Raw genomic sequence first — 27,219 nt, forward strand, 5'->3', positions numbered from 1 at the left:
GACATATTACAAAATGCACATATTTTTATTATGCCTGAGGGGGGAGGGAACTCAATTACAAGTCAATCACCAATTAGCTTGATTCTTAGACACAGTTCCACGAAGGAGAATGCAAAATCACCTGCACAGACTCTCAAAGTACCAGAAAGTCACTTGCTCATCTCAGATGGAAGAAGGGGCAGCAGTGTCCTGCCACAGGGGGACGCTGCCAGCCAAGGCTCCATGACCCTCGGACACCGTCACTGCCCCTTTCCCTCACCCACCCCCCCAGAAGGATCGCCACATATTCCCACAGGTGGGCATCGTGGAAGCTTGATGAGCACTATGATGGTTTACGTGAGCCCAGAGAACAAGCGTCCTGCCTCCTGCCTGTGCGGGTGTTTTAGGTGGAACCTTCCACCTGCCCCGGCCCTGCTGTCCACTGAAAGATGCTGGTGCCAGCCCATCTGGACCTCCTCTTTGCTCTCATGGCCTCGCCTCCAGAATTTCGTGACCACTGTGAAGAGCGCCTTGCACCCGCCAGTCTTCTGTATGATCTGTGCTCCGTGTGGTGAGACAGAACTCCCCACCACACAAGCAGCGCACGGAGGAACCACTGCTCCCCAAAACCACCTCCTTTGGGCTTCAGAACGAATAATTACACGAGGGCTGCAGCACTACGTTCACTCCCGGCTAGGGGACAGCAAGGCCCCACCACCCTGCACGTCTCGGTCCCAGGCCCCCAGCGCATGAGGCACCATGAGACAAACATGGACATCAGCTGAGCAGAGTCCCTTCTGCGCCACGAGGGCTCATTGTGGGATCACAAATGAAAGATACGATGTGCTTTTCTATGCGTACATACGGTTTTATGGGTTACACAGAATCACTTCATAACTGGGGAACGTCAGTGGCATCAAACGTGCTCATCCCAACACGACATCCGTCAGGAGCCCGGAGGAAAGGTGAGCGGAGGAAGCGCGAAGGGCCCGCTCGAGTGTCCACGGGGGCCACCACAGCTGCCACAGGAGACCTGCAGCCGGGCTCCTGGCCGGGGGCGCCGGGCGGGCGTGCACGCTAGGACGGGTGGTGGTGGTGGTAATGGTGATGGTGGTGGTGTTCGTGGTGGTGGTGGTGCTCGTGGCGCTGGACCACGGGCACCGAGTAGCCCTCCCCCACCAGCATGGGCGGCAGGTCCCGCACCACCTCGTGCTCCATCACCGCAGGCTGGCCCAGCGCGGCCTTGAGGGGAGAGTGGCCCTCCCTGCCCTTCTGCCGGTACCGCTTGTGGCCGTAGGGCTGCGGCGGGGGCTGTGGTGGGGGCTGTGGGAGGTGGTGACCGTCCTGGGGGGCCTGGGGCAAGGCAGCCGGTGGGTGGTAGCTGAAAGCCCTCCCGGGCTTGCCCCCACCTGGCATGCCCCCAATGGGCACGCCCCCACTGGGCACCCCAGGTGGCCTGCCCGCGCCCTTGGGGGACTTGAGGAACTGCTTTTCCTGCCCCTTTAGCCGGGGCTGCACGTCCAGGGCCCGGGCAGTGGGGTCGCCGGCCAGCAGGACATGGTCAGCCAGCACCTGGGACCTGCGGTTGTGCACAGTGTGTGCCTCTGACTCCTGGGAGCGAGACCTGCTCGGGGGGTGTGAGGCCTTGCCCTGGTGCTCCTGCTTGGCCTGTGCTGGCGGGGACCCTGCACACACGGGACACAGACCATGAGACCCTCTGTAGGGCCTGACACCTCGCCTTGGACCAGGCATCCCCCCGCTCCCCACATACAGGCCTGGACGCAATACCGCAGAGTAGTTGTGGCAGGAGCCCTAGAACCCCAGGCCAGGGCTCATGCTGCTAAAGGAGGCCTCTTACCAGGTCCACCCAGTACCTACCAGGTCCGAATTTAGACGTGTAGTTCTCTATTCCGGCCAGGTCCAGGTAGTGGTTTCTCCGCTCAGTGTTCTCATCCACGCAGTACAGCCCCCTCACGGGGCAGGGGTGGGGGTCAGCATTGGGCCTCCTGCGTGGGGCACAGGGCAGAAGGGGCCTGACCTTCACACAAGGCCAGAGCAGACCTTCCTCGGAGATGAAGGGGGCACTGAAGGGGATGGTCCCGGGCAGTGGACTCTGACCAGCACCCACCACCCAGAGAGAAGCATCAGAAAGGATGGGTGTCCAGGACAGCAGGGTCCCCAGCTGGCCCGGGACCCCACCAAGACCCCAGGATCACTGCTGCCGACTGCCTTAGGGAACCTGCAGGAACTCCCGTCTCCTGGTCCCTGAGGCAGAGACTGGGTCACTGCTCGGAGACCTCCACTGGCCCGGTCACCACCACAGCTGGTGAGTAGAATCACAGTGTGTCCGAGCGGCCGGACTGAGGGCCCTCGGCTGACCTGCCCTTCAAGCCTCACCCAGCTCTCGGACAGATATGGGTGTGCTCAGCTCCTGCCCAAGTACCGGGCCACAAGACAGCACCCTCACCCCAACGGGGGCTGTACCCAGTGCTCCTCCACACCCAGGTCAGTCTGCCCTGAGGGGGCAGCCTCTGAGGATGCAGGAAGCAGGGGTGTGGGCAGCTGCTCCCCGTGAGGAGGGTACACCTGGAGGGTGGAGCCAGCCCCCAGCCCCTCACCTGATGTGAGCAGACAGCCTCCTGTCAGCCACCCTGGGGTCCTCGAAGACCTCGCCCTCCGTCCTGCAGCGAGTGGGTTCCCGGTCTGAAAGAGTGAAGTCACTCATTCATTCATTCACTCCTTCATTCATTCCCTCCTTCATCCATTTACTGAGCAAACACTTCTGAGCCCTGCCTGGTGCTAGTGCCTGCTTTCCATGTTCAGGAAACCAGAGAGTTTTCCCCGTGGGGAGAGAAGGGGGAATGGGGCGCCGAACAGTAGACACAATTATGACTCCCCTGACCTGGTGTGTGGGAGGTAAGGGCTGTGGGGAAATGCAGAGTGGGGGTAAGGGCCAGGCGGAGGGTCTGCAGGGAGGGGTGGGCTGCCAGTTAAAGCCGGGTCTTCAGGGTATCGGAGCAGGGGCCCCGCCCCTCACCCTGGCTGGCGGGGAGACCCTCCCTCCTTTTGCTGGAGGGCTCGGGGCTGACGGTCAGCTTCACTCGGAGGGTCTTACTGCTGCCGGAGGAGTGGTTGACGGAGGCGTCGACGACCTCGTAGATGGTGTGCATCAGGCTGGACATGTCCTGAGGATGGCACCGGCGTCACTGACACAGGCAGACGGGCTGGGGAACTGCCCACGCCACCGCCTCCAGGCTGCCTGCCTGAGTCACCTGCATCCCATACGCCCCTGCCTCAGACAGGACGACTCACCGAGCAGCCTTTCTCACCCCAGCGTTAGCCCCGTGCGGCGGCCCCAAACCTCCGGGGTAAGGAACCCTGCTATGGCTGAAATCACATCTCTTGGACCTTTTAAATTTCACTATGTTCTGAATCTACATGTTCAAAGGACTTAGCAGTCAGGTAACTACCTAAGTTTTGCTCTTTAACCCAAAGACACTTATTTCTGTCGTCCTGTGTGTCTGCTTCCTTCCCAGGGCCACTTTGCCCATCCTGGACACACAGCCAGCAGAGGTGAGTGCCGAGGGCATCCCGGGACCCTCGCCACCTTGCCCAGGAGCTGCTGGCCCCACTGAGCCTCGGGGGGATCCAGACACGGGCTCTGCAGGAAACTGTGCCAACAGCCTGGGTCACCGCAGCCCCCACGCCCGGGGAAGGTCCGGGCTCTCCTCCCACCCTAGAGGGCTCGGCCGGTCTCCTCATCACCAAGACCAGGGCCCTGGCATCTGTCTGCTGCCAGCTCCCTGCCCGGCGGACCATCTTTTGAAGACACAAGTGCATCACCTCCCTGGTGGCCTTCCCACTGTTGTCGAAGCCGTAGAGCGTGAAGGTCCACTCCTGGCGGTTGTCCTCCTCCACCGAGACGTCGCACTGGAGCGCCTGCAGGGCACAAGGGGTCAGGGCGGGTGGGTCGTCACCCCACGCTGGGACCCCGAGCCTCCCCCCACCTCTCAGGAAAACAGGTGTCCTTCCACTGCTCCCAGGGGCTCCTGCCTTGGAAGGCCAATGGTGGACCTCTGTGGCATCCCGGGGTGCTGGCGCCACACCGGGAAGTCCCCCGGGTTATTTGGTGCCACATTGGCCAGTTTCAGCTGGATTTGTGACCACACCTTCCTTGCCCATCCCCACCCCTTCCCAGAGCTGGCGGATGTCGGAAGCACATGCAAGCTTTGCTGTAACTCCTCCAACCGGCTGAACCTCAGGCAAACTGCCCAGGCAAGGCCCTGTTTTAGGGCCCATATGCACCTAGCCCAGCGCGGCCCTTTTGCACCTTGAGACAGAGCAAAGACCTACGTCGATGTTCAGGCGCTTCTTGCCCAGGCCTCGCAGACCTTCGCGGTTTGCTGCTCTTTCAACATCATCTGTACTGAAGAGCTGTCCGGTACCCTCTCGACCCTCAGCCTTCTCAGGGGGCAGTGCCACTGGAGGTAGAAGAAGGAGTGAGGCAGAGCCATCCGCCACCCCCATCCCGCCCAGGTAGGTGACTCAGAGCAGCGGGGATGCCGGGAGGTGCGACTGGGAGCCTGTGCTCCTTCCCAGATGGGCCTGAGCTGAGAGCCCAGCCTTCCAGAACAAGGAGGCATCAGATCTGTGCAGAGGGCAGGGCAGCCCTCACCTGGGATAGCCGTGGTCAGGTGTGCCCTCAGCCCTGCCTGGGATAGCCGTGGTCAGGTGTGCCCTCAGCCCTCACCTGGGTTAGCCATGGTCAGGTGTGCCCTCAGGCCTGGCCTGGGATAGCCATGGTCAGGTGTGCCCTCAGCCCTGCCTGGGATAGCCGTGGTCAGGGGTGCCCTCAGCCCTGCCTGGGATAGCCGTGGTCAGGGGTGCCCTCAGCCCTCACCTGGGTTAGCCATGGTCAGGTATGCCCTCAGGCCTGGCCTGGGATAGCCATGGTCAGGTGTGCCCTCAGCCCTGTCCTGGGTTAGCTGTGGTCAGGTGTGCCCTCAGACCTCACCTGGGATAGCCATGGTCAGGTGTACCCTCAGCCCTGTCCTGAGTTAGCCATGGTCAGGTGTGCCCTCAGCCCTCACCTGGCATAGCCATAGCCAGGTGTGTCTTCCTGGATCTGTCCACCCAACCAGCAGTGGCTTCGGAGATCAAGGTTGGGAGGAGGTTGCCTGTATTGGTCTGGGTTTGGTGGGGAAGTTAAGGAGTATGGAGTGGGCGTGCCTATGCCATCAGGGCCTCAGCTTGTCCAGGTGTCCTCAGGGCAGGTTTCAGGTATATGCCTGGGGTACAGGGTAGAGTCTGTGGGGTTTGGGGAGCAGGACTTACCCTCTAGAGGACACTGGTCCTCCCGGAAAGGTCCCTCCTTGGGGTCCCCACTGTGAAGCTCCTGCAGGGAGAACAGGGAGTGTGTGACCACGTGGCCCATGGGCAGGTCATAGATACCAGCCTCCTGGGGTGTCACTGCAGAGGAACCAATCTGGGCACACCCACGAAGCCTCAGATTTTTTAAGTAAAACACGGGCATCCCACGGTGTCATTGGTTCCATTACAATCATCTCCAGGCTCAGCAGGCGTGGCTCAGTGGGTGAGTGTCAACTTATGAACCAGGAGGTCACGGTTTGATTCCCGGTCAGGGCACATGCCCAAGTTTCAGGCTTGATCCCCAGTGGGGGGCATGCAGGAGGCAGCCAATCAATGATTCTCTTTCATCATTAATACTAGTGACCCACTGCGCGAAATTGTGTGAGCCCCGGGACCCCTCCCCCAACCCTCCCCCCCCCCCCCCCCCCGCACCATGGGACCGCCCTGAGTCCCGGAGTCCCGCCCCTTGTGGCTGGCGCACAGCAGGATGGCCCCGAGTCCTGGAGTGCCGCCCCGATGCCCCGCCTCCAGGCCACGTGGAGTGGCCACCGGGCCCCACCCCCGCAGTGCGCACCACCATCTTGTGATGACATGATGGAGAGAGGGTCAATTTGCATATTACCTCTTTATTATATAGGATTTCTATCTCTCTCCCTTTCCCTTTCCTCTCTGAAATCAGTAAAAATACTTTTTAAAAAAAGAAAATCTAACCTTGGAAGGAAGGAAGGAAGGAAGGAAGGAAGGAAGGAAGGAAGGAAGGGAGGGAAGAAGGGCAAAGCCCCCAGACCAGCATCCAGGAGTGTTGGAACCCAGAAGAGCCAGCGGCACAGCTCCCATGGGGCACACAGCCAGGGAGTGAGAGGGCCGTGGGAGCGACCCCTGAGCACGCCCAACGCTACAATAACGACACAACAAGGAAGCCGGGTACAGCAGCCAGCCTGTGACTAGAGCCCTAAAGTGCCTTTTGAAAAAGTGTTCATCCACATATATCCCAACACTAGAATCTACAGTGTTTATCTACGAGCTAAATCAGCAACTACCTCTGAGATAGGCTCAAATAAAGGGGATAAAAACATTTGGGAGAAGAGTAACCATTCTTGTCCCTATGACTGGTGGTTTCAAATTCATCCTGGTTACATAAAAGTGCCCTTTAATCTGTGCTGCTTTGGCTAAACAGAAGGGCCAAAAGCTTTAATTGCCACGGGTAAACCTACCACAGGGATGCTGGCCAGATGTGCAGCCCCTCCCCGCAGGGGTGACCTCGTTGGCAGCTAAATCCCAGATAATTGGGACCCTCAAGTGAGACAGGGGTACAGACAGATACCCCATCTCCTAAAGTTCAGCAAGTGCCCACCTCCCACATCACCCTGCCCAGGGCGGGGCCAGCCCTACCCCTTCCTGGGATGCCCCCACCTGCCTTCCCTGATCTGAGCACCCTGTGGTGGGGACCCCCCTTCTAAAGCACAAATTTCTGCTCTCCCTTTGCCCCCCCAAAGGAGTCCCCAACTCCCCTTCTCATCCCAATCTGGCCCCCTTCTGCCTGGCCAGGTTTCCATAGAGGGTCTCAGCACCATCCTCCTTGCTCCACTGGCTGACGGAGCTCTGTTCCTGCACCTCCCGACCCCCATCGGCGGAGCTCTGTTCCTGCACCCCCCATCCCCATCCCCATCCCTGGCTCCCTTACCCAGCCAGCAGGCCTCCCGGCGGCACTGCCCATCCAGCACTACTGACCTTCTGATCCCCCCGGGTATCCTCTCCTTCCTGCTCCCATCCCCAGCAGCCCTGGTACACTGTCCATTCATTCTCCAGCATCTGCTGGCCACTGGGGACAGGATCTCAGCCCCACATGCCCTAACGCTTTAGGGATCCCAGGTCCTTCTTCTGCATGTCAGTGTTGGGTGGCTGTGACCCTCGCTGTGGGGTCTGGTCCCTGCCCCTCTCACCCTGGGGGGCTCTCAGGAGGCTGGGGGATGGGGGAAGATGGGATCCTCCCTGTCTCTTCCAGCTCCTGGTGGCACCAGGTGTTCCTGGGCTTGTGGACGCATCTCTCCAACTTCTCTGTTGTCACAGGCCTCTCTGTGTGCCTCTTCTGTGTCGAGTCTCCCACTGCCTCCCTCTTACAAAGATGCAGGTGCAGGCAGTTAGGGCCCCACCAGGATGAAGGTCACGTTGGCAGAGCCCCTCTTCCACATCCGGTCCCAGCCGCAGGTCCCCAGGAGGAGGATGGGGTCTTTGGGGCCAGCGTTGGCCCCACCGCCCGAAGCTGGGCCTGGTCTCCGTCCTGTTGCTATTGGCTGACAATCCTGAATCCGCCACCTAATCACTTGGGCCTCGGTTTCCTTTCCATGAAACAAGGAAGGGATCCCGAGGAGGGAGTGGGGCTCCCCAGGTGCCCACGTGTGCCAGGCGTGTCCTCACCCCCCACTGTGGGACCTGCACCCCAACAGGGAGAGGTGTGCTGGGAGGACACATGAGGTAGCACCGCAGCCCTGACACCGGAGCTTCTGAATCGAGTTCCTCCTCTCACCTAAACCGGCCGGGAACAAGGCTGAGGGCAGGGAACACACAGTCCCTGCTCTGAGCGAGCCATGTGATGCACACACACAGGGGAAACGCGTTTGCTTCTCCAAGTGGATTCCTTGCAGACTCCAAGGGGCCTCTCGGCTGCATTCCTGAGAACGTGGTGCTCCCCAGGGGCGAATGGTTACTCTGTCCAGAAAACCAGCTGTGTGCGGAGTCCCGGGAGCAGGTCTCCTTTCTGTGAAAGGGCCCAGGGTATTGGTGATGAGAATCCAGCGTGACCGTCAGGAGAGTGAGGCTGGCACCTGGGTAACCACCCCCCCTCCAGACACACACAGGAGCTGCTCCGGAGCCCTTCTTTTCCATTAAAACAGCCTCAGGCGACCCACTCAGTGGAGCTCACAGCCCCTGATGGCCCACAACCGAAAGCCCCAGCACATCTGGGCTTCTGGCAGCACTGCCCTCCTGAATCTGAGGTCAGGGCTGTTCCTCAGAGCTCTGGGCATGTTCCAAAGTCCTGTGTCTCCTCCCCCAGGTGCAGTGGGGATGCAGGAGGGGGCTTTGTGCAGACCAGAGTCCAAGCAGGTGAGAAAGAGGTAGTGGCGTGTGTTCGGGGTTTGGCTGGGGGTGGGGGTGGGGGACAGAGAGAAAGATGGAGGCAGAGAGGGGCTCCTTTGGAGGAGGGGCTCCTCTAGGGGTGACGGGGAGGAGGCAACCTGAGCAGGACTGTTGGCGGCATTTTCCCAGAACTCACTGTTCCTACGAGGACAGTCACGGGATGCCCCCTCGGTGACGGTGGCGCGGTGGGTCCCTCAGGACAGGATGGTCTTACATGCTGGGTGACCGTTTGGGATCGCAGGGCCTACACTCCAGGTTGCAGGGTGATCTGGAAGGGGGAGGGGAGCAGCTGCTCCCAAGGCTGTTTAAATGAGAGCCCCCCCTCGCCAAGGCCAGGCATTCCGGGCGGGGTTCCGGCCGCCAGCAGGCCGAGGGCTGTGTGGGAGCCCATCTGCCCCGAGTGGCTCGGAGTCCGGCTACGTTCAGAGCTTGCCTTTTGTAAGAAAGGCCCGGTGAGGGGGCAGAGGCCGCTTTCTGCTGGTTGCCAGGGGATGGAATTTGACTTCAAGGTGATCCGCCAGCGTCTGTCTGGAAACACCACGGCAGCTTTGAAGTGGAAGTCTCGGTTTCAACGGCTAACCGGTTTCAGATGTGACAATGTAGTTTTATGGGCTTAATAATTCCGACACATGTGCGGCTGGGGCCCACGCCGGGCCCCGCTCAGGGGGCTGCTGCAACTGCTATTCTGAACTCCTGATTTTAAAGCGAAAGATTAGGGATGATGAAACCGAGCGTTCACGGACAGGGGGCCCTGCAAACAGGCTTCCCAACGAGCTGCAGATGGTTTTCGTTTCTTTCTTTTCAAACTTAAAACAGAGCTTCCAGATTTGGCAGGGGCGTTCCTAGGTTTTGCCCATCGGTACTTCTGGGTTAGGACGATTTGATCAGACTTTGTAATAACCAAATTTGGAATTTGCATGTGGAAACCCAGTCATTTGGGATCAAAGGGTCTCCTAAAATAAACATATGTGTCTCTTCACATGAGAGTGGAAACTTACACCCTGTATGAGGTCTCTGGCTTCTTCTTATCCCTGTCCCAGCCTCTCACAATTCTGCTCATTTTAAGAAGACACGAAATGTATTTCATACCCTGCTTCCCCTGGCCTGGGGAGACTTATTTGTTGGCACTCATCTACTCCCAAACCACCCTGACCCTGGAGGGAACGGTTCCCCAGGCGCCCCCCCCCCCCCAACGTGGACCTTGCTGGAGATGACGGCCACGCCTGTGGTAAGGAGACTGAGAGCACACCCACTGATGACACACATACTCTGCCAGGAATCCCGCCCATGGCTGGCCCGCAGTGTGTCGGTATGAAGAGGGGACCAGAGGCGGACCCAGGCCACCTGCTGCAGGAGTGATGCCCCATAAACACATGCAGGGGCCACATCGTCATCGGCAGAGGGTCAGCGAGGAGCTGGGTTTAACAACGTGGTGGCCGGGATTCTCTTTCTCCCACACTTGGAGGTGACGCATGTTCCCTCCATTAACCCACATGATTCGGAGGAAAAGCAGTTACAGCCCCTGACCCCAAACCCCAGGCTTGTCCCGAGGACCTGAACCCACGGCCTCCCAGAGTCTCCACTGGGTCCGGGGCGGCGGAGGGTGAGCAGGCTTCCCCAGGCAGGGACGACGCGTTTCAGCACAGACACTAAATGTATGTGAGCATACACACGAGTGTGTGCATCTAGTCTATGAATACTTATATGTACAGACGCGTGTAATACACACCATATAGACACAGTATGAATGCACGACACACACGCAGTATCTCACCCTCGATCACTGAGAAGTGACCATAACATATGCCCCCACCCTCAGGGGTTTCCATCCTCAGCACCTGGAATGTTGCTTTCTGTTCAACACTAAATGTTAGTCACTTTGCAGGTACACAGCAAACCTCACTTTCTCCTCCCGGTTGTGCTGCTACTGTTTTTGTCTTCAGAGCTAACGATTCCGAGTTTCACAGAAAAAGGAAAGTCCAGGGTGATCGATCTTCCAAACGCAGCTGCTGTCCCCTGAGCACACTGGCTGCAGGTCACAACACACACACAATGAAAGCAGGACCAGCGGCTCCCAACGCCTGACCCCTCCGCACCCTCAGCCACCCCCATTCAGGCGAGGGCCATGCCCCCGCATTTCAGATGCACAATTGGTCTTCCCCCAACCTGGATGCTTCCATGGGAAAGCCCGCCGGACGGTTCATTTTCTTTCATTAGTATTAAAGCCTCGTGCTTCCTATTTCGAAGGAAGCTCATTTCAAAGCTGGGAGGGAACAATGTATATTTAAAGGCTGTAAGTCAGAAGGCGCCGTGCGTTACCAACCCACGCATGTCCGTGCCCTTAGCAGAGAGAAACAGACTGGACGTGTGGAAGGGCTGCTCTCTGATGACAGCGCCGGGACCCCCGGGCTGAGCAGCTCAGAGAAAAGCAATGAGTGTGTTTTCTCCTGCAGAAAGCACCTCTGTCGTGTCATGTGGAAACACACCCTGCACACGGAGACGACGTAATAACCTCAGCCCAGCTCTGTTGTTGTTGGCCGAGGCTCCCGAGATCAAAGGAGGGAGGCCCAGGCCGGAGGCGCAGCCCTCCCTCAGCTCTGGTATCTGGCAGCAGCGGCCGAGGGATCTTAAAGGAGCAGAGACAAAACCTAAGCTACTTTTACAACCACCAACCCAAAGCCAGCCTTAGAGGAATTTAGTTGAGACCCCACAAGTGAAAGATGAAGTGTTTGGAGGAAACCTGCACACACGTGTGTTAAGCGACAATCTTGTCCTGAAGCCAGGCCCAGGTTCTGTGTGGTTTGGAAAATGAGGGGGTGGGGGGAGAGGGGCACAAGCCCAAGTGCAGGAACACCCTCTCCGTCCGTCCCCCCCCCCGCCCCCCGCCCTCGTGCAGTCCTTCTGAGGTTGCTCTCAAACCACAGAGCAGGAAAGACCCCTGGCGCAGGGTTCTCGGGATGAAGACCGTCTGGCACCGTGATGGTGGAGCTGGCTGGCCAGCCAAGGACCCATTGTCTAGCCCAGGGGTGGGCAAACTTTTTGCCTCGAGGGCCACAATGGGTTCTTAAACTGGACCGGAGGGCCGGAACAAAAGCATGGATGGAGTGTTTATGTGAACGAATATAAATTCAAAGTAAACATCATTACATAAAAGGGTACGGTCTTTTTTTTTTAGTTTCGGCCCGCGGGCCGTAGTTTGCCCACGGCTGGTCGAGCCACTCGGGCAGCAAGCCTTTGACCCAATCCTTGCCTGTCGGGGCTCTGAGCCCCCGAGACAAGCCATGACTGATGTGGTCAACATCCACTGGCCCTGCCTGCTGACCCTGAAAAACCTGAGAGCAGGAACTCTGTTCCCTCTGTCCTTGCAACAGAGGACGAGCACATTCCTTCTCCAACTGGGTGGTGTTCTGTCCATGACAAGCCCAAAAGAAGGGGAACCAAGGACAGGGCTCCCTGAACACTCGGCCCAGCACCTTCTGGGCAGCTCCCCTTCAGCGCAGCCAGAAGGCTGGTGCCACCCTGCGCTCCCTCGCCACTCCAACAGAACACCAGGTGGCACTGGACATCCCCAACGGAGGTCCCGAGCCTGGCCAGGCTGGTGCAGGTCCTCCTGACCACAGGCAGGAAGCATAGGGCCGTTACCACGCTCTAGCCGGGGGCCTTTCTGCTGGTGGCCGCCAGAGTCACCACCTCCACTCACGGACCACGGATGTGGTTGACTCATCACCCCAACCCCTCCCAGAGCTTCCTGAAGAAAGCAGGGCTGGCCTCTGCTTAAAATACACCTCAGGCCTCTGGAGGAACCTCACCGAATAGCCATAGCACCACCTTCTCCAAGGCAGCGGTTCTCAACCTGTGGGTCGCGACCCCTTGGGGGGTCAAACGACCCTTTCACAGGGGTCACCTAAGACCATCGGAAAACACATATATAATTACATATTGTTTTTGTGATTAATCACTATGCTTTAATTATGTTCAATTTGTAACAGTGAAATTGGGGGTCACCACAACATGAGGAACTGTATTAAAGGGGTGCGGCATTAGGAAGGTTGAGAACCACTGCTCCAAGGGCTAAAGACAGTTTTGTTTGAAAAGAAAACCTAAACCACTTTAAACAAAGCAATGGCAGCCCCCCTTCTCGGCTCCAGCCCTTTTATCACAGCTGGGAAGGCGGGGTCTGGGAAGCGCGAGAATGCTGACCCAGTGGGTGTGGGGCCCAAGGGCCGTCTGGCCCTTCTCCTAGCAGGCGACACTGTCACAGACAAAGTGTCCAGCTTCCCAGAGCTGCAGACAAGTCTGGGAGGCAACCATGCTGGCGTTTAGTGTAGCTGCTTCTGGGAGGCGGCGATGGAGTGTAGGCTGGGGTTACTGTCACCACCCTTCTCCTCCCTGTCCTACCCGCGCCCCTACCCCGGGCCGAACCTGGAGATGCAGGGATGGCCTCTCCCACTTCTGCCAGAGCTTTTGTCAATGCCACGTCACTGCTGAAGCCTCCACCCCCTAGCTTCTCATGCACCCTCGCTTTAGCGCTCCGGGCACCAGAGGCCCATGTTCTGACACTTGCTGCCTGGGTCCCCCACAACCTGTGAGCCGCACAGTGCCTGCCACAGGCAAGGGAGCCTGCTGGTCAGAGCACAGGCCTGGGGGGCTGGCTGGGTTGGGGTTCCAGCTGCACGACTCCAAGCAGTGTGCCTTGGGCAAATCGCCTCACCCCACTGTGCCTTGGTTTCCCCTGTGAAAGGGGAAATGACTGTTGTAAGGGGTAACCAGTAATTGCGCCAAGTGCTGTGAATGCATCACACTCCTGAGTTAACAAGTGAAGGTCTGTGGGTGTCACCCCAGGGATGGCAGGTACGCCCGGAGCTGCAGGGGATCAATGGGGGGTGGGGGGAAGATGCCGAGAGGCCTGAACGCCGACCATGGCGTGTTGGACCATCCAGGTCCCCGGACAAGAGGGAAGGATGAGCCAAAGGCCACAGGCATTGGTACACCCCCTGCAGGGAGGTCCTTCTGAGCCTAGGATCAGGTACGTTTCTTTTTTTATTTCAGAAGACAAACCTGGGCCTCTCTTGCTCCCGAGCGCAAGAGGCTGTGTCTCAGAGGGTTCTCCACTTGAGACCTGAGACACACAGGGCTACAGGCAGGACACAGCCCGGGAGGGTCCTACCACCGCCGACTGACAGCCCAGGACCACGGCCGCAGCCTCATGTTAGCCAGCGCTGATAGCAGAGGGGCTCCCACTGTAATGAGCCACAGCCCCTGGCCCACACGGGCTCGCTCCAAAGCCAACCCGCCCAGGCACTTCCAGGAGTGTGTTAAAATAATCTCCAGTTTGAATTCTTATATTAAAATATGCCAGGTTTTGCCCGAGCCAGTTTTGCTCAGTGGATAGAGCATTGGCCTGTGGACTAGAGGGTCCCAGGTTCAGTTCCGGCCAAAGGCACATGCTCAGGTTGCGGGCTTGATCCCCAGTCGGGGGCATACAGGAGGCAGCTGATCAATGATTCTCTCTCATCATTGATGTTTCTTTCTCTCTCTCCCTCTCCCTTCCTCTCTGAAATAAAAATATATTTAAAAATATGCCAGGTTTTGTTATTGTTGTTGTTTTGGGTTTTGTTTTTGTTTCTTGTTTGCTTCTCCGATTTCAGAGCTCAAACTTGTTACAATATTCTTGGGAGACACTGCAGAACAAAAGGAAGTCCTTCCCCTTGGGCTGGCCCTCATGGTGAGCAAAATTCCAGCTGGCGCAACGAACAGACCCAATTTGTTTCGTTCTGGCACGAAAAAGGCTGCCAGGGTGCCTGCCACGTACCCATCAACATGAAAGCGGGTGAGGAGCTCACAGGCCGCAGTGGGTGTAGTTCAGGGTGAGGCAGATGGTGTCCCTGCAAGGCCCGCAGACCTTTACGCTCAGGCTTCTCAATGGAGGGGCACCCCAGCGAGGCGCTCAGCCCAGAGAGATGGTCATCCCAGAGAGGTGCTCAGCCCCAAGAGATGGTCAGCCCCAGAGAGGCGGTCAGTCCAGAGAGATGGTCAGCCCAGAAAGATGGTCAGCCCCAGAGAGGTGCTCAGCCCAGAGAGGTGGTCAGCCCAGAGAGATGGTCATCTCAGAGAGATGGTCAGCCCAGAGAGATGGTCAGCCCCAGAGAGGCGCTCAGCCCTGAGTGATGGTCATCCCAGAGAGGTGGTCAGCCCAGAGAGATGGTCAGCCCCAGAGAGGTGGTCAGCCCAGAGAGATGGTCAGCCCCAGAGAGGTGGTCAGCCCAGAGAGATGGTCAGCCTCAGAGAGGTGGTCAGCCCAGAGAGATGGTCAGCCCAGAGAGATGGTCAGCCCCAGAGAGGTGGTCAGCCCAGAGAGATGGTCAGCCCCAGAGAGGCGCTCAGCCCCGAGTGATGGTCATCCCAGAGAGGTGGTCAGCCCAGAGAGATGGTCAGCCCAGAGAGATGGTCATCTCAGAGAGATGGTCAGCCCAGAGAGATGGTCAGCCCAGAGAGGTGCTCAGCCCAGAGAGATGGTCAGCCCAGAGAGATGCTCAGCCCAGAGAGATGGTCAGCCTCAGAGAGGTGCTTGGCCCAGAGAGGCACTCAGCCCAGAGGTGCTCAGCCCAGAGAGGCGCCCCAAGAGGCGCTCAGCCCCAAGAGGCAGTCAGCCCAGTAAGGCTGGCAGCTCCCCGAAAGGCGGTCCTGACCAAAGCCAACACTGCGTTTTGCTGTTTTGTTTCCAGGACTGCATGGTGTACTCCACCCAAATGGGTGACTGTTACGCTGTTGAGATATCCAGTTTGTGGGCGGGATCACGTTCACCTTGTGTAGAAATTAAACAATGGCTGTCCCTCCTATTTAAGGAGAGTGACCCAAGCTCCAGGCATTGTGGCAGCTTTGCCTGGCATCCAGTTGGACGAATTAGGCAGAACTGAGCCTTCAAAGGCCCCTCAGTGTCTCTAGGAAGCAGCTGATCACCCGGTCTGCAGGTACCAGCCTAGCACTATGAAGAGAAATTAGAGGGGAGGTGATGGAAGGTGCCAGGTGGGAATCCTAAAAGGCCTTTGGAGAGGGACATGTAAGCAGACACCTGAGCACAGGAGGCAGCAAGCAGAGCTCTGGGGGGTAGGCATCTAGACAGAGGGGCAGCATGTGCAAAGGCCCTGGGGCAGGACCAGCAAGGAGGCCCCAGCAGAGTAGGCCCTCTCTGAAGAGGTTCAGGGTCAAGACACAGGGTGAGGGGTATCAGCCACCTGGGCTTTCACTCTGAGGAGGTGCTGGTATTGGCCAGTCTTATGTTCCAAACACCCACTTGGCTCGCAGAGGTAGAGGGGAGAAGCTGAGGTCTGGTTAGAGGGGAGGATGATGGGAATGGGGCACAGGGGAAGGGGAAGAGGTAGAAATGGCTAATTATGAGAGACCAAGTTGACAGGTTTCCTGAGGAATGGGACCTGGGTGTGACGGACAGAGGATGAAGGGCCACTTTGCTGCGATGGAGGGGCTGGCCAGTTGTGTTGTGTCCTGCCTTATTCCCACAGGATGCAGGCAGCTTCCTCCTACCTCAACTGCACTATGAGGAGGGAAACTACAAGGCGGAAAGTCTCCTTAACATTTGGGGACACTGCTGTGCATGGTGTGGAGAGCGGCTACAGCGTTTGGACAGGTTCAAGCCTGGGACTAATGAGAGGGCACGATCCTCTCGTGGCAAAGCCATGTGTAAGTCCCAGCACAATTACAGCCAAAGGCTGTAGTTGTAAGCTTGACCTTATGGTCCAAACCTGTGGTCCCACGTGGCTGAGTGATATGGGCTGCAGGAGGTGCAGCAAGTAAACAAAGCTTGATCAGGTGCAAGTAATTGAGTAGATTTGAAACCCACGAGAACGTTGTAACCACGCCCTTACTTTGCCTCCTGGAATCTGGCTATAAAATAAAGACGGCTTTCAGGCCATGGCGCTGTCGCTAGCTCTCCATCAGAGAGGGCAGCGTCCCACCCAGACCCAGCTTTATTCTCTTGTCTGTCTTTTCTCAGTCCTTCACCGCCCCCTCTCAGGCTCACCGATCCTGGCTGTGCTGGTGCGGCACACATGGAGTGACCCGTAGCCCCTGTCAAGGGGGGTGCCTCAGTCTACAGTGGACCCCTGCTGTGATTCTTCTCAAGCTAGGTAAGTCAACGAGCCTAAACTGGCCCCAGGCTAATTAAACGTTGTTCCAGATGTAGAGACAACCACATCCACAATCCTGCGTCTAACAGGGCCAGATGTGGGGCTGAGCTGGACTACAGTGCCGGGCCCGCCCTGCCAGCACCCTCCCTTCCAGGCCGGGCTACCAAAGAGTCACAGAGCTGACCCAGATGGGGACCAAATGGTGAGCTGCAGAGAACGGTCGAGTTCTGGCTGAAAACGAGCTGGTCAGTACACCAGAGGTTTGTCTGCATTCGTGGTTTAGTACCTAGTTTTCCTGAGCATAGAGCTCAAATCTGGATACATTCTTAAATCAACACATGCTAAAAATGGAACAGTGTTCAATTGTCGCTCAATGTGGACACTGAAAGGGTGGCCTCAAAATAAGGATTCCAGGTGGCAACATTAACGCGAAGACCACACCCACCTGGGCAGAAGAGCTTTGCTGAGGGCATTTGTTACTAAGTCCCTTTTGTGCCAAACAGAATAGAAAATTGCGAGCAATCTGACTCTATGTTTTCGTGGGTCATGTACTGGGCTGAACAGCACCCCCAGAACCCACGCCCGCCCACCCGGAACCTCAGAATGTGACTGTATTTGAAAGTATTTGCAGATGTGATGAGTTAAGATGAGCTTATGCTGGATTGAGGGTCAGCCCTGATCCAATGACTACAAGTGTCCTTGCAGGAGGAGAGGACACCGATGCAGGCGAGAGGCCACGTGAAAGCGGAGGCGGAGACTGGAGCCATTCGGCCAGAAGCCCAGGGGCGCCTGGAGTCCCAGACGTTGGAAGAGACAGGAAGGACCTCCTCCAGAGCCTTCAGAGAGCACAGCCCTGCCAGCAGCGTGATTTCAGACTTCTGGCCTCCAGGACCGTGAGAGAATACATGTCTGTTGGTGTCACCAGTTTGTGAAACGTGGTCACGGCAGCTCCAGGAAACCAACATGGGTAGCTTCAGGCTACTTTTTTCATTATTTAACATATTTAACCCTAAGGCCCTCCCAGCATGTGCTTATATGGATTGGTTGTCAAAGTCCTATAATTCCTGAACGATCTACATCAGAGGTCAATGACCACATGACAAGACCATGTGGCTGGCTTCCTTCAGGAAGAACTACCCAAACAGTACCGGTGGGACCTGGGTGGAGTCAGCCCAGCCTTCTCCTGAGGATCCAGGGGTCCCACGGGGCCGTGGGCCAGCCCTCTTGGGTATAGGACACACATGTGGGCATCTGTAATCCCGAAGGCTGGGGGTGCTCGTCCTCCTCAGGGAGCAGGATCTGAGAGAAGCTGTCCCTCCAGGCCGGGAGGATGGCCACACACCCCAGATCATCAGGGTCTGCGGAGCTTCTGGACAGAAGAGAGGAGAGGCAGAGAAGGAGGAGGAGCAGCAGGAGGAGGAGATGAGGAGGCTAAGGGAGTGGAGGAATGGAAGGAGAAAAGGAGGAGGAAGGGAGGGAGGAGGAGGGGGGGAAGAAGAGAGGGAGAGAGGAGGAGGAGGGGACTGAGGAGAGCAGTGCCCATCCCTGAGAAGAGAGTGGGGCAGGGGTGAGGCCAGCCTCTGCCTCACCTTGAGCTGTGTCCAGCAGGCAGGCCCACCCCACCAGGCGGGCGTAGTGGTGTGGCCTATGTGAGCGTCCCCGGCCCAGCCCTCACAGAGGCTCCGGGTGTCTGTTGCAGGGAAAGGAAATGAGTGCTCAACGCATTTTCTTCTCCAGATGAGAACAGGGAAACACTTTCTTATAAGAGTTAAAGTGGGGATAGTTGAACCACAGAAAAATATCCACCCTTCCTTCTTCCAACCAAAACAACCCGAAGGAGTTACAGGAATTGGCTCTGAAAACAGGAAACAGAAAATGTGGCTCGCAGCTCCCCTCCCCAGACCCACCTCCCCTGGAGCCCTTCCGGGGGACCTACGGGCAGCAGCAGGGGACGCTCATGGAGGCAGCGATGCCCAGAGACTCTGCAAAGCCAGGGCACGGGCAGCCACCTGGTGCCGGGGGCACTGCCTGCGACAGGTTGGAGAACGAGGCCGTAGGAGCCTCACTGCTTGAGGACCAGACACCCCTTGGTCCTGCTCTCCCAAATGACAGGTCCCAGGTCGGAGGACAGCAGAGCCGAGAAAGCCCTCTGACACCAGGGTGAGCAACGGGGAGAGACCATCTCAGGAGAGACAAGAGCATTTCCAGTCCTAAGCACCTGGGGGGCTCAGGAAATACAGAGGGTGCTGAGGATGGGGATGCAGAGTCAGGTACTGTGAAAAGACACGGTTCAGAAAATAAAACGATAGGAAAAGGTGCCCAGGGGCCCAGGCTGAGAGTGGGCTGCGTCCCCCGGCTCCCTCGGCTGGGACCGACTGCGTCCTTCCGATCATCATAGCCGGCAGCCCAGCCACAGCAGAGGCAGTGAGGAGAGCACAGGTGGACGTGCAGGGAGGACAGGTGGGGGGAGAAGGGAGCTGAGGAAACCCTGTGGTCTGTTAGGGACTGAATTGTGCCCCTTCCCCCATATGCAGAAGTCCTGCCCTGGGTGCCTGTGGATGTGACCTTATTTGGGGTTAGGGTCATTGCAGATGTTATTAGTAATATTAGGGTGGAACCTGGTCCAATATGGCCTGTGTCCTGACAAATGAACATCCCATGAAGAGGAAGACGCACAGAGGGATGCGCACATGAGGATCTTGGGAGGTGACGGACTACAGGCCCAGGAGGAGCCACCTTGATCTCAGACTTCTGGCTCCAGACAGTGAGACCAGAGTCCTGTCGCTTAAGTGACTCCTGTCGGTGGTGCTGGTGTGGCCGCCCCAGGAAACCCATACTCGGCCAGCCGCCAGCCTCCCTCCCCTCTCCCTGTGCAGGGCTGGGGCAGCTTCCTTCTCACACCAGGCGGGTTTCTGCTGTGATGCTGTGTCAGCTCCTCACCCCACATGTGGGGAGTCATCAGAAAAGCACCTTCCAGGTGGGCACCAGGGACCATGTGAGGCGGAGAGCAGACCCTCCGCCCTCCCCCCAGGTCTCCCCACAAGTAAAAGGGAAGAACTGCAGTGGGTGGGCCCTGGGGTCTGTCCCCGCTGGGCACCAGCTGGGCCAGCCTGCAGGCTGCCTCGGGCCTCAGGGGCTGCCCTGAGAACTTCCGGGGACAACACAGGCCTTTCCTTCCAAACCGGACACTTTCTGAGGCAGGTGTCCACCCAGGAGCGGCTCCGCTGCACACCTGCAGCTCCGGCGATGACCTCACAGTGACTCGGCCAGTGGCCTTCCTCAGATCCTGCCTATTGGACAACTCAGTTCAGATGAACTGTGCCCAGCTCAGGCCTCAACGACTGCTTCCGTAGACCACGCCTCTGCCAGCTAGGAGACTGGCACGGGCTTCCTTTCTTGGGGAGAGAAGAGGCAGGGCCACGGGACACTGTCCCCCACGCCTGCTCAGTGCACCTGTCCACGCAGCTAGGTGCTCCTTCGTAAAGAGGATGACCCCGTGGGCATAGCTCACCGGTCCTGGTGCAAACGCACAGCCTCATGCCCCCAGCCCAGGAGCACCTGGTGTCAGAGCTCGAGAAGGTCGGGAATGGAGCCTGACATTGGGATTTACTGACCACATGTGGGCTGCTGTCCCACAGGCCACCCTCGCAGCCCACCCATGGCGAAGGATGCAGAACCGCCCCTGCCCAGCAGTGCCAGAGCCAGCTGCTGTTCCCGACTCTTCACATCTGTCACTTCCTCTTTCCGCATACGACTCCAAGCAGAAGCACACGGCCTGCGAGCCCTGGAGGACCAGCTGTGACCTAGAGACATGAAGGTGAGCAGCAGCCCCAGGCCTGGAGCCGGGTCTGGGTGGCTCTGAGTCACCACACAGGCCACCTCTCACTAACGGTCCTATAAGGGAAGCCTTCGGGGGACAGGCTGCCCCATGTTAAAATGGCCATGTCACGGGGTCCCCAGTTGTTATCTGTGAGCAGAATTTCTTTGGCAATCTCTGTTGGGGCTGGCCAGGAGGGTACTCCTTGGCCATACAGCGAGGGGTGGAGACAGAGGACATGGGCCTTGACCTCTCACCTCCTGAGGCGGCGAGGGCAGTGCCGTCCAATTCCCACACCCACACTCGGGAGGTTAAGCCATGTCCTGATCTGTGTTCTTACCCCCTTTGACTTGGCCAGATAGCTCCCAGGGCTGAGCGCTGATTTCTGAAGACTGCAAAGTTGCACAGATTTTTATAGAAAAGATGAGGTGTAAGCTCTTCAGCAACCAACATCCTCAAAGTTATTCAAATACCTTAGCACAGTGAAGATGTGGAAATAGGTGGCAGGCGTGACCTGGCTGCAGCATGGCGTTTTCTGCGGTGGCTGATCACCTCCCTGAGGAGGCAGGGTGGCTTCGGGTCCCTTCTTCCCCTTGGGCAGCTGGAATTTCAGCTCCTGCAGCAGCCGCATGGGCTGTTTGTGCCTGAGGAAGCCGTCACTGAGATCTGCAGTCTGCGGGCTCCTTTACTCTGCCTGCGAACCCCCCACCCCCTCAGAACTGAGTCCCTGGAGCAGCCCTGGCCTTGTCTGCCTGTGGAAACCAGCATACCCATGGACACGGAGGGCCCACATTCTCTGACGCCGCTGCCCCATGAGAACATATCTTAACAGGTGCCATGTCTCCTGGGCAGGCCAGCAGCACATGGTGCGTCTCCAACAGCTTCCTGGGAGCTTCTCTCGAGACCAGCATCTCAGGGGAAGTGCCTCTGTGACCACTGTCCTGGATGGGGGACAGGCTCTGCAGCCAGCCTGCGGCCCCACTGTGGCCAACCCCAGGATCTGCTGGCCTAGCCCCAAGGCCGGGGTCCAAGCTCAGCCTCGCCTGGTGGACATGAGTCCTTGACACACAACATGAGGGTGCCTGCATCTGAGTAATGAGAGGTGGGCATACACACTGCTCATTGGTGGCTGAGCCCTTCAATGGGCACCTGGTTGGGGCAGGTGAGGTGCATGGCATCCAGCCCATCCACATGGCCCTCAGTCTCTCCTGAGTGTCTGATGCTGTTGGCTGCCTGCCCGCAGATGACCCTAGCACCTCCTGCAATCCCCACTGACACGGGGACAGCCAGCTGAGCACGGTGGCTCCTTTTCCCTCCGAGAGTCCTCTCTGCAGACAGCACCCATCCACATTTCCAGGTGAGGAAAGGAGGTGAACTTCAGTTACTCACTCCAGAAACACACTTGGAGCAGTGAGCTCCCTCGGGGTCCTGAGGTGGGTCCCATCACCCCTTTCCAGGAGGTGTTTCCCACAAAGTGGCTTGGTGGCTCCTCAGATGTGAATTAGTTGGGACCCCTTGGCTCATCCTCAGGTAGGATGGGGTCCAGGAGAGCCATTTGCAATTTCAGAAGCATGGGTGGGGGTGAGGGGCTGATGCGGCTGACCGTAGGGAGAGGCCCCTGGTGCTCGGCAAGACCTGGACCCCCAGGACTTGTTGTCAGCTCCCCCGGGTCCATGTGAGCCTTCAGGCCTCTGTGCACATTTGTGCCGGCCTCACCACACGGCGGGGCCACGCCTGAGGGCAGGGACATGGCTGCCTGTATCCAGGGTTCCCACAGCGGGTGCCAAAAGAAAGTGAAGAGCTGCCAGCCCTGAGGCCCGGACACCCCACAAAGGCTGGGACTCAGTGAGGTTAGTATCCCAGAGCACGGGTCACAGAGACAGAAGGTCGTCCCAAGGGGCTGCACTGTGGCTGGAGGACCTGCCACCTGTCTCACTACAAGTCACACGGAGGCTGCCTCTCCTTTCAGGAGGCCTGTGGCCGATAGCCAAGGGCTCCATGGCATCCACACGCCTCAGGACACACGTTGATTGCTCTGTGTTGACTACAGACGGGGTGGTGTCCAGACTTCGTGCAAAGCCAAGGGAATTTCCCAGGGATTTCGACAAGAAGCCAGAGTTAACGTCTCAACGAATCTTAACTGAAATGTGTACATCCTGCTGCCGCCATGTACTCTGGCGGCATGGTGAGTAGGTGGGCAGGTGAGCGCTGGCTCCTGGCTGCCAGGTGAGGGGGAAGGAGCAGCCCTGCCCCACCACAGCGGATGAAAGCCTGCTGCAGAGACAAGAGGGGTCGGAGGTCCTGGTGACTCGCCCCAGGGAACTCCAACCAAGCGGAAGGCACCAAACCATGCCATGGGGCCGAGTCCCCAGATTCCAAAAGCAGTGAGAGGCCACCTGTGGACAAGACCACGTGGAGGGCAGGTGGAGTTTGCTGGAAGCCAGAGGTCTGTCCAGAGGTGAGCCTCTCAGTGGGGTTTCGGGGTTTGCCTTCTAGACTCCCTGCAAGTCTGCTTCAGTCAGGAACATGTGCAGCATGTCAGTGCACACAAAACTGTTGTGTGCAACTGTGTGTAGATCCTTAAAGCTGAGAGCCACCCAAGACAGTACGGGCAGAGCCTTGCCCAGCTGCCTGTCCCGAAGCCTTAGAGGAGAAGTTTCGTCCTTTCAGACCTCAGAGAGTCCCACCAGGCAGGAGGCCTCAGCCAGGCCCCAGGGGCCTTCCCCACTCATGCACTTCTGTCTCAAGTCTCAGTTAAAATGCCACCTCCAAAGTTGCCAAAACATCCCTTTCTCGGGCTTACAAATGGAAATCTGTGTTTTATCCCAATAAAATTTCAATTGTTAGCACTGATTCTTATCTTCTGAACTTTTCCCCCTTCGTGGACATGAGCCTCAGGGCGCGTTGGAGAAATTATAGAGAGGCGGACAGAGGGTGAGCGACCGTGTGCAGAGAAGGGCAAGTTTCCAGAATAGTGACAACCGAGTCTCCACAGAGCCTCACCGTGACCCCTGCTGCTCCATGGCTGGCCCCACCTGTAGCCATGGCCCTGCTGCTCCGTGGCTGGCCCCACCTGTAGCCATGGCCCTGCTGCTCCGTGGCTGGCCCCACCTGTAGCCATGGCCCTGCTGGTCCGTGGCTGGCCCCACCTGTAGCCATGGCCCTGCTGGTCCGTGGCTGGCCCCACCTGTAGCCATGGCCCTGCTGGTCCGTGGCTGGCCCCACCTGTAGCCATGGCCCTGCTGGTCCGTGGCTGGCCCCACCTGTAGCCATGGCCCTGCTGCTCCGTGGCTGAATCCACCTTTAGAAATAGCACTGCCAAGTGCTGCTGGTGCTACCACCTGTCACTTCTCATAATTCTCACACATGTATGAGCTCAGTTACTCCACTTCTTAGATCCTCTGTGCTGCTTGCCAGCATCCCACATCACCCTGGCGCAGCCCTGGCCCTTCAGGGGCACTCAGCAATGAACCGACACAGGTCCTGCCATGACCAGACTGCAGCATTTCGCAGAACCAACAGCCAACACTATTCTACTAGTAGGCTGTGAAGCAGGGAGTGCGCGCACCGGAAAACGCTAGTATTTATAAGAACTTTTTTAGATGAGCACTAAGCAGATGCCAGGAGCCGACATAACCCATGAACAACGGACAAAACCAGCTTCATTTCCTTTATTTTGGCGACAGTTAGATGCACTTTATTTCCATGAGGCCATTTGCCACAGTTCTTGGGCGAGCTTCAGGGAGGGGAGGAGCGTGTCCCCTCACTGGCCCCAGTCAGACTCACTGGGTGGCTGCCTGACCCAGGCTGGCCCTCCACAAGGACATCACCTGGAAGGCAGAGGTGATGGGTGGAGCTCTGGGCACCACACAAAGACAGGGGCACAGGACACTGGGCTGGAAACCGGAGATCTGTAGGATTCAACACCCAAACATCCCCTGATTGAGCAACTTCCAGGGGCAGACCCTGGAGCAGGGGTGGTGAGGCAGGGGTCCCACTGAGCCTGGGCGAGAGCCGCCCAGTGTATGCCCAGCGAATCCTGGCAAGCACGGGAGCGGTGGCGTGGCAGTGGGGAGGACGCCTCTGCTTCTGTGGCCCGGTGAGGGGCCTGGTCCAGGAGGTCTAAACTCCAGGCTGGTGCCTGGCGAGGGGCTCCCAGCCCCATGACAAAATGAAAATACAGCAAATGCAGTGCTATTGTCTTAAAGCTAAAATGTATTTAATTTAAAGGACCATCCTGTATTCTGAGATTTTGCTAAAATGACCTTTCTTGCATGACATGAGGGTGTCTTAGTCAGCTAGGGCTGCTACAACAAAGACCACAGACTGGGTGGCTTATACACAGCAGACACTTATTTCTCACGGTGCTGGGGGCTGGACGTCCAAGGTCAAGGTGCCACAGACTCAGTGTCTACTGAGAGCCTTATTCTGATTCCCAGACAGCACCCTGCTGCTGGGTCCTCACGTGGCAGACCCGACAGGGAGCTCTCTGGAGTCTCTCAGAAGGGCAGGGACCCCACCATCAGGGCTCCTCCCTCATGACCCATTCGCCTCCCTACTGCTTCACCGCCTAACACCATTACCTTGGGGGTTAGATTTCAACAGATGAATTTTGGGGGAACACAAATATTCAGACCATAGCAGAGGGCAAAATGAAAAGAGAGCAACCTCAGCTAACTCCCACACCAATCTTTCAAAAACTGTCCCAGGAGTGGCGTCCATCAACCTCAAAGATTGGTCCGGCCCGAGCTCCCACAATCTCACAGCAACGCCAGGGAGCCCTCGGCTCAGGGGAAGCACTGCCTGGTGCTGCTGGAACCACCTCATTATGCCACCACCTTCTGAACAGGTGAGAGCAAGCGCCCAGAGAGTCCTAAGGACTGAGTGAACCATGTCCCCAGGGACAAAGCCCCCAGGCAGTACAGCTGGTGGAACCAGGCCCAGCCTAAACCCTGGCCCATGAAGCTAACGCTCACACAGCTTCCCGCCTGCCCCCCCGCCCCCTTACCTGCTACACACAGGAGAACCAAGCTAAGATGTACCATTCCGTTATCAACACCCCACTTCTCTCGGAAGAGAAAGACGGACCCGGGCTGCTCCTTGGGCAGCACCCTCATCCTCAGTATCAAGAAGCACAAGTCCATGTAACATTACCATCCAACGTTACGGTGACATACCCACAAAGTACCTTAAAATGTATTTCCTATCTCCACAGGCGTGGAATTAAACCTTCACTCCCAGAAAGCAGGAACTCTAACCCCAGGATGGGTTTGAGTCAGGTGCAGTGTTTACGAATACACTTAGAACTTTTCATTTGTCAACTGGCCAGAAGAAGGTCGTTCCAAAAACAGACATGACTTATGCAGAGCAGTGGAAAGGGGGTGGGGGGCAACGGGCCAGTAGGGGTCTCAGCCATTGGTGTGGCCGGCCACCTACACAGATCCAGGTCACACTAATGCCCATCCAGGGCCCACTTTCTCCTGCTTGGCAAACATGTGAAAGTTTACCCAAGACCCCTCTGGTGCCACCCCTCCCTTCAGGCAGTTCTCTGCTTCTGGTTGCCCCTGGCAGCACCTGCAGTCTGGGACACCCCCCCTCCTCCCCAAGTCCATCTGGAGTCTGACTTTGCCATGAGCCTCCCTGCAGGCCAGTGGTCACCCACCCTGCAGATGGGAGGCCTCTAATTCTGGCCATCTTTGCTGTGCAAGCGATTGATCCTAAAGCAAACCATGCCCCCTCCCCGCCAAGCCTCCAGCCTGGGATGTTACGGGCTCATCCCACTGGCCTGGCCTGTGGAGGCTGGGAAGGACAGGTTCTCTGGGCCCAGCGGGCACCATTCCTGCCCGGACATCTCTGTCTGCGCCTTCTAGATCTGGGTCCCGCGAGGGGGCACAGCTCTGGCACTGGCGTCCCTGGGCCCCGCGGGCCGAACCCCCACCCCCACCCAGTCACGCCTACCTGCTTGTCCCGCGCGCGGTGCTCCACGCCGCCGCGCCGCTCCGCCTCCACGGTGCCTTTGCGGCCACTCGAGTACGCAGACACCACGAAGCTGTCCCCTGCGGCCCCGCAGAGGAAGCGCGGGAACCGGGCGCCAAAGAGGGAAGGAGATGCGCGGTGAGCCCCGCGGGCGCCGAGCCTTAAGGATGCCCCGCCGCCGGCGCGCCCGCCCCGTCCCCCGTTTCCGCGCGGCCTGGGGCGCAGGGCTCCAGCTGGGGAGCCGGGGCCGGGGGTGGGGTAGGGTGGGGGCCTTCGCGCTCCCGGAGATCCCGCGGCTAGGTCCCCCCACCCCAGGGCACGGGGCAGAACGCACGTCGGGCTCTGGGCGCTGGGTCCCGGCCGGGTCGCCGCCCCACCCGGCCCGCTCACCTTCAGGGCTCTCTCTCCGCTTGAAGGCTGCGGCGGCTGCGGCGCGCCAGAGGGAGGGCGCGGGAGAGGGAAGGGTGAGTGAGTGGCCGGCGCCCGCCCGCCAGCAGCCCGCCCGCCGCCCGCCCCGGGCCCGAGTCTCACCGTGCTTGGACTGAAATTTCCCCATGCTGCCCAGCCCTGGCTGCCGCCCGCGCTCCGGGCGCGCGCTCAGGTGCGGGTCTGGGGTCCGGTGCTGGGGCTGGGCGTGCGGAGGGGCCGCATGGACCCGGCGCCGGGCCTCCGCGCCAAGTCGGGGGGAGTGGGGTTCCGGGGTCCGGTGCAGCCGGGACGCTGGAGCGGGCGGGCGGGCGGGCGCGGCGACAGCAGCGACAGAAGCTGCCCGGTTCCCTCTGAGCGCGCGCGCCC

The 27,219-nt window shown here is 58.5% G+C and overlaps 1 protein-coding gene across 3 annotated transcripts; it reads right to left on the reverse strand.

The window, feature by feature from the left end:
* On the reverse strand, positions 1–27,219 carry NKD2 (NKD inhibitor of WNT signaling pathway 2). 3 transcript variants are annotated; one of them, XM_081090337.1, is made up of 10 exons: positions 26,956–27,219; positions 26,815–26,850; positions 26,407–26,504; positions 5,314–5,374; positions 4,333–4,460; positions 3,823–3,918; positions 3,095–3,164; positions 2,598–2,682; positions 1,858–1,985; positions 1–1,664 (listed from the first exon to the last, which is right to left on the reverse strand). In XM_081090337.1, exons 1-10 carry the CDS (start codon positions 26,978–26,980, stop codon positions 1,057–1,059), a joined length of 1,335 nt encoding a protein of 444 aa, XP_080946463.1. In that variant the 5' UTR covers positions 26,981–27,219; the 3' UTR covers positions 1–1,056. The 3 variants fall into 3 exon arrangements, with proteins under 3 accessions (XP_080946463.1, XP_080946464.1, XP_080946462.1); XM_081090338.1 differs by having other exon boundaries at positions 3,017–3,164; positions 26,956–27,208; XM_081090336.1 differs by lacking the exon at positions 26,815–26,850 and having other exon boundaries at positions 3,017–3,164; positions 26,956–27,199.

The sequence above is a fragment of the Myotis nattereri genome, assembly GCF_964212035.1.
Source record: "Myotis nattereri genome assembly, chromosome: 4".
In the NCBI taxonomy this organism is placed as follows: Eukaryota; Metazoa; Chordata; class Mammalia; order Chiroptera; family Vespertilionidae; genus Myotis; species Myotis nattereri.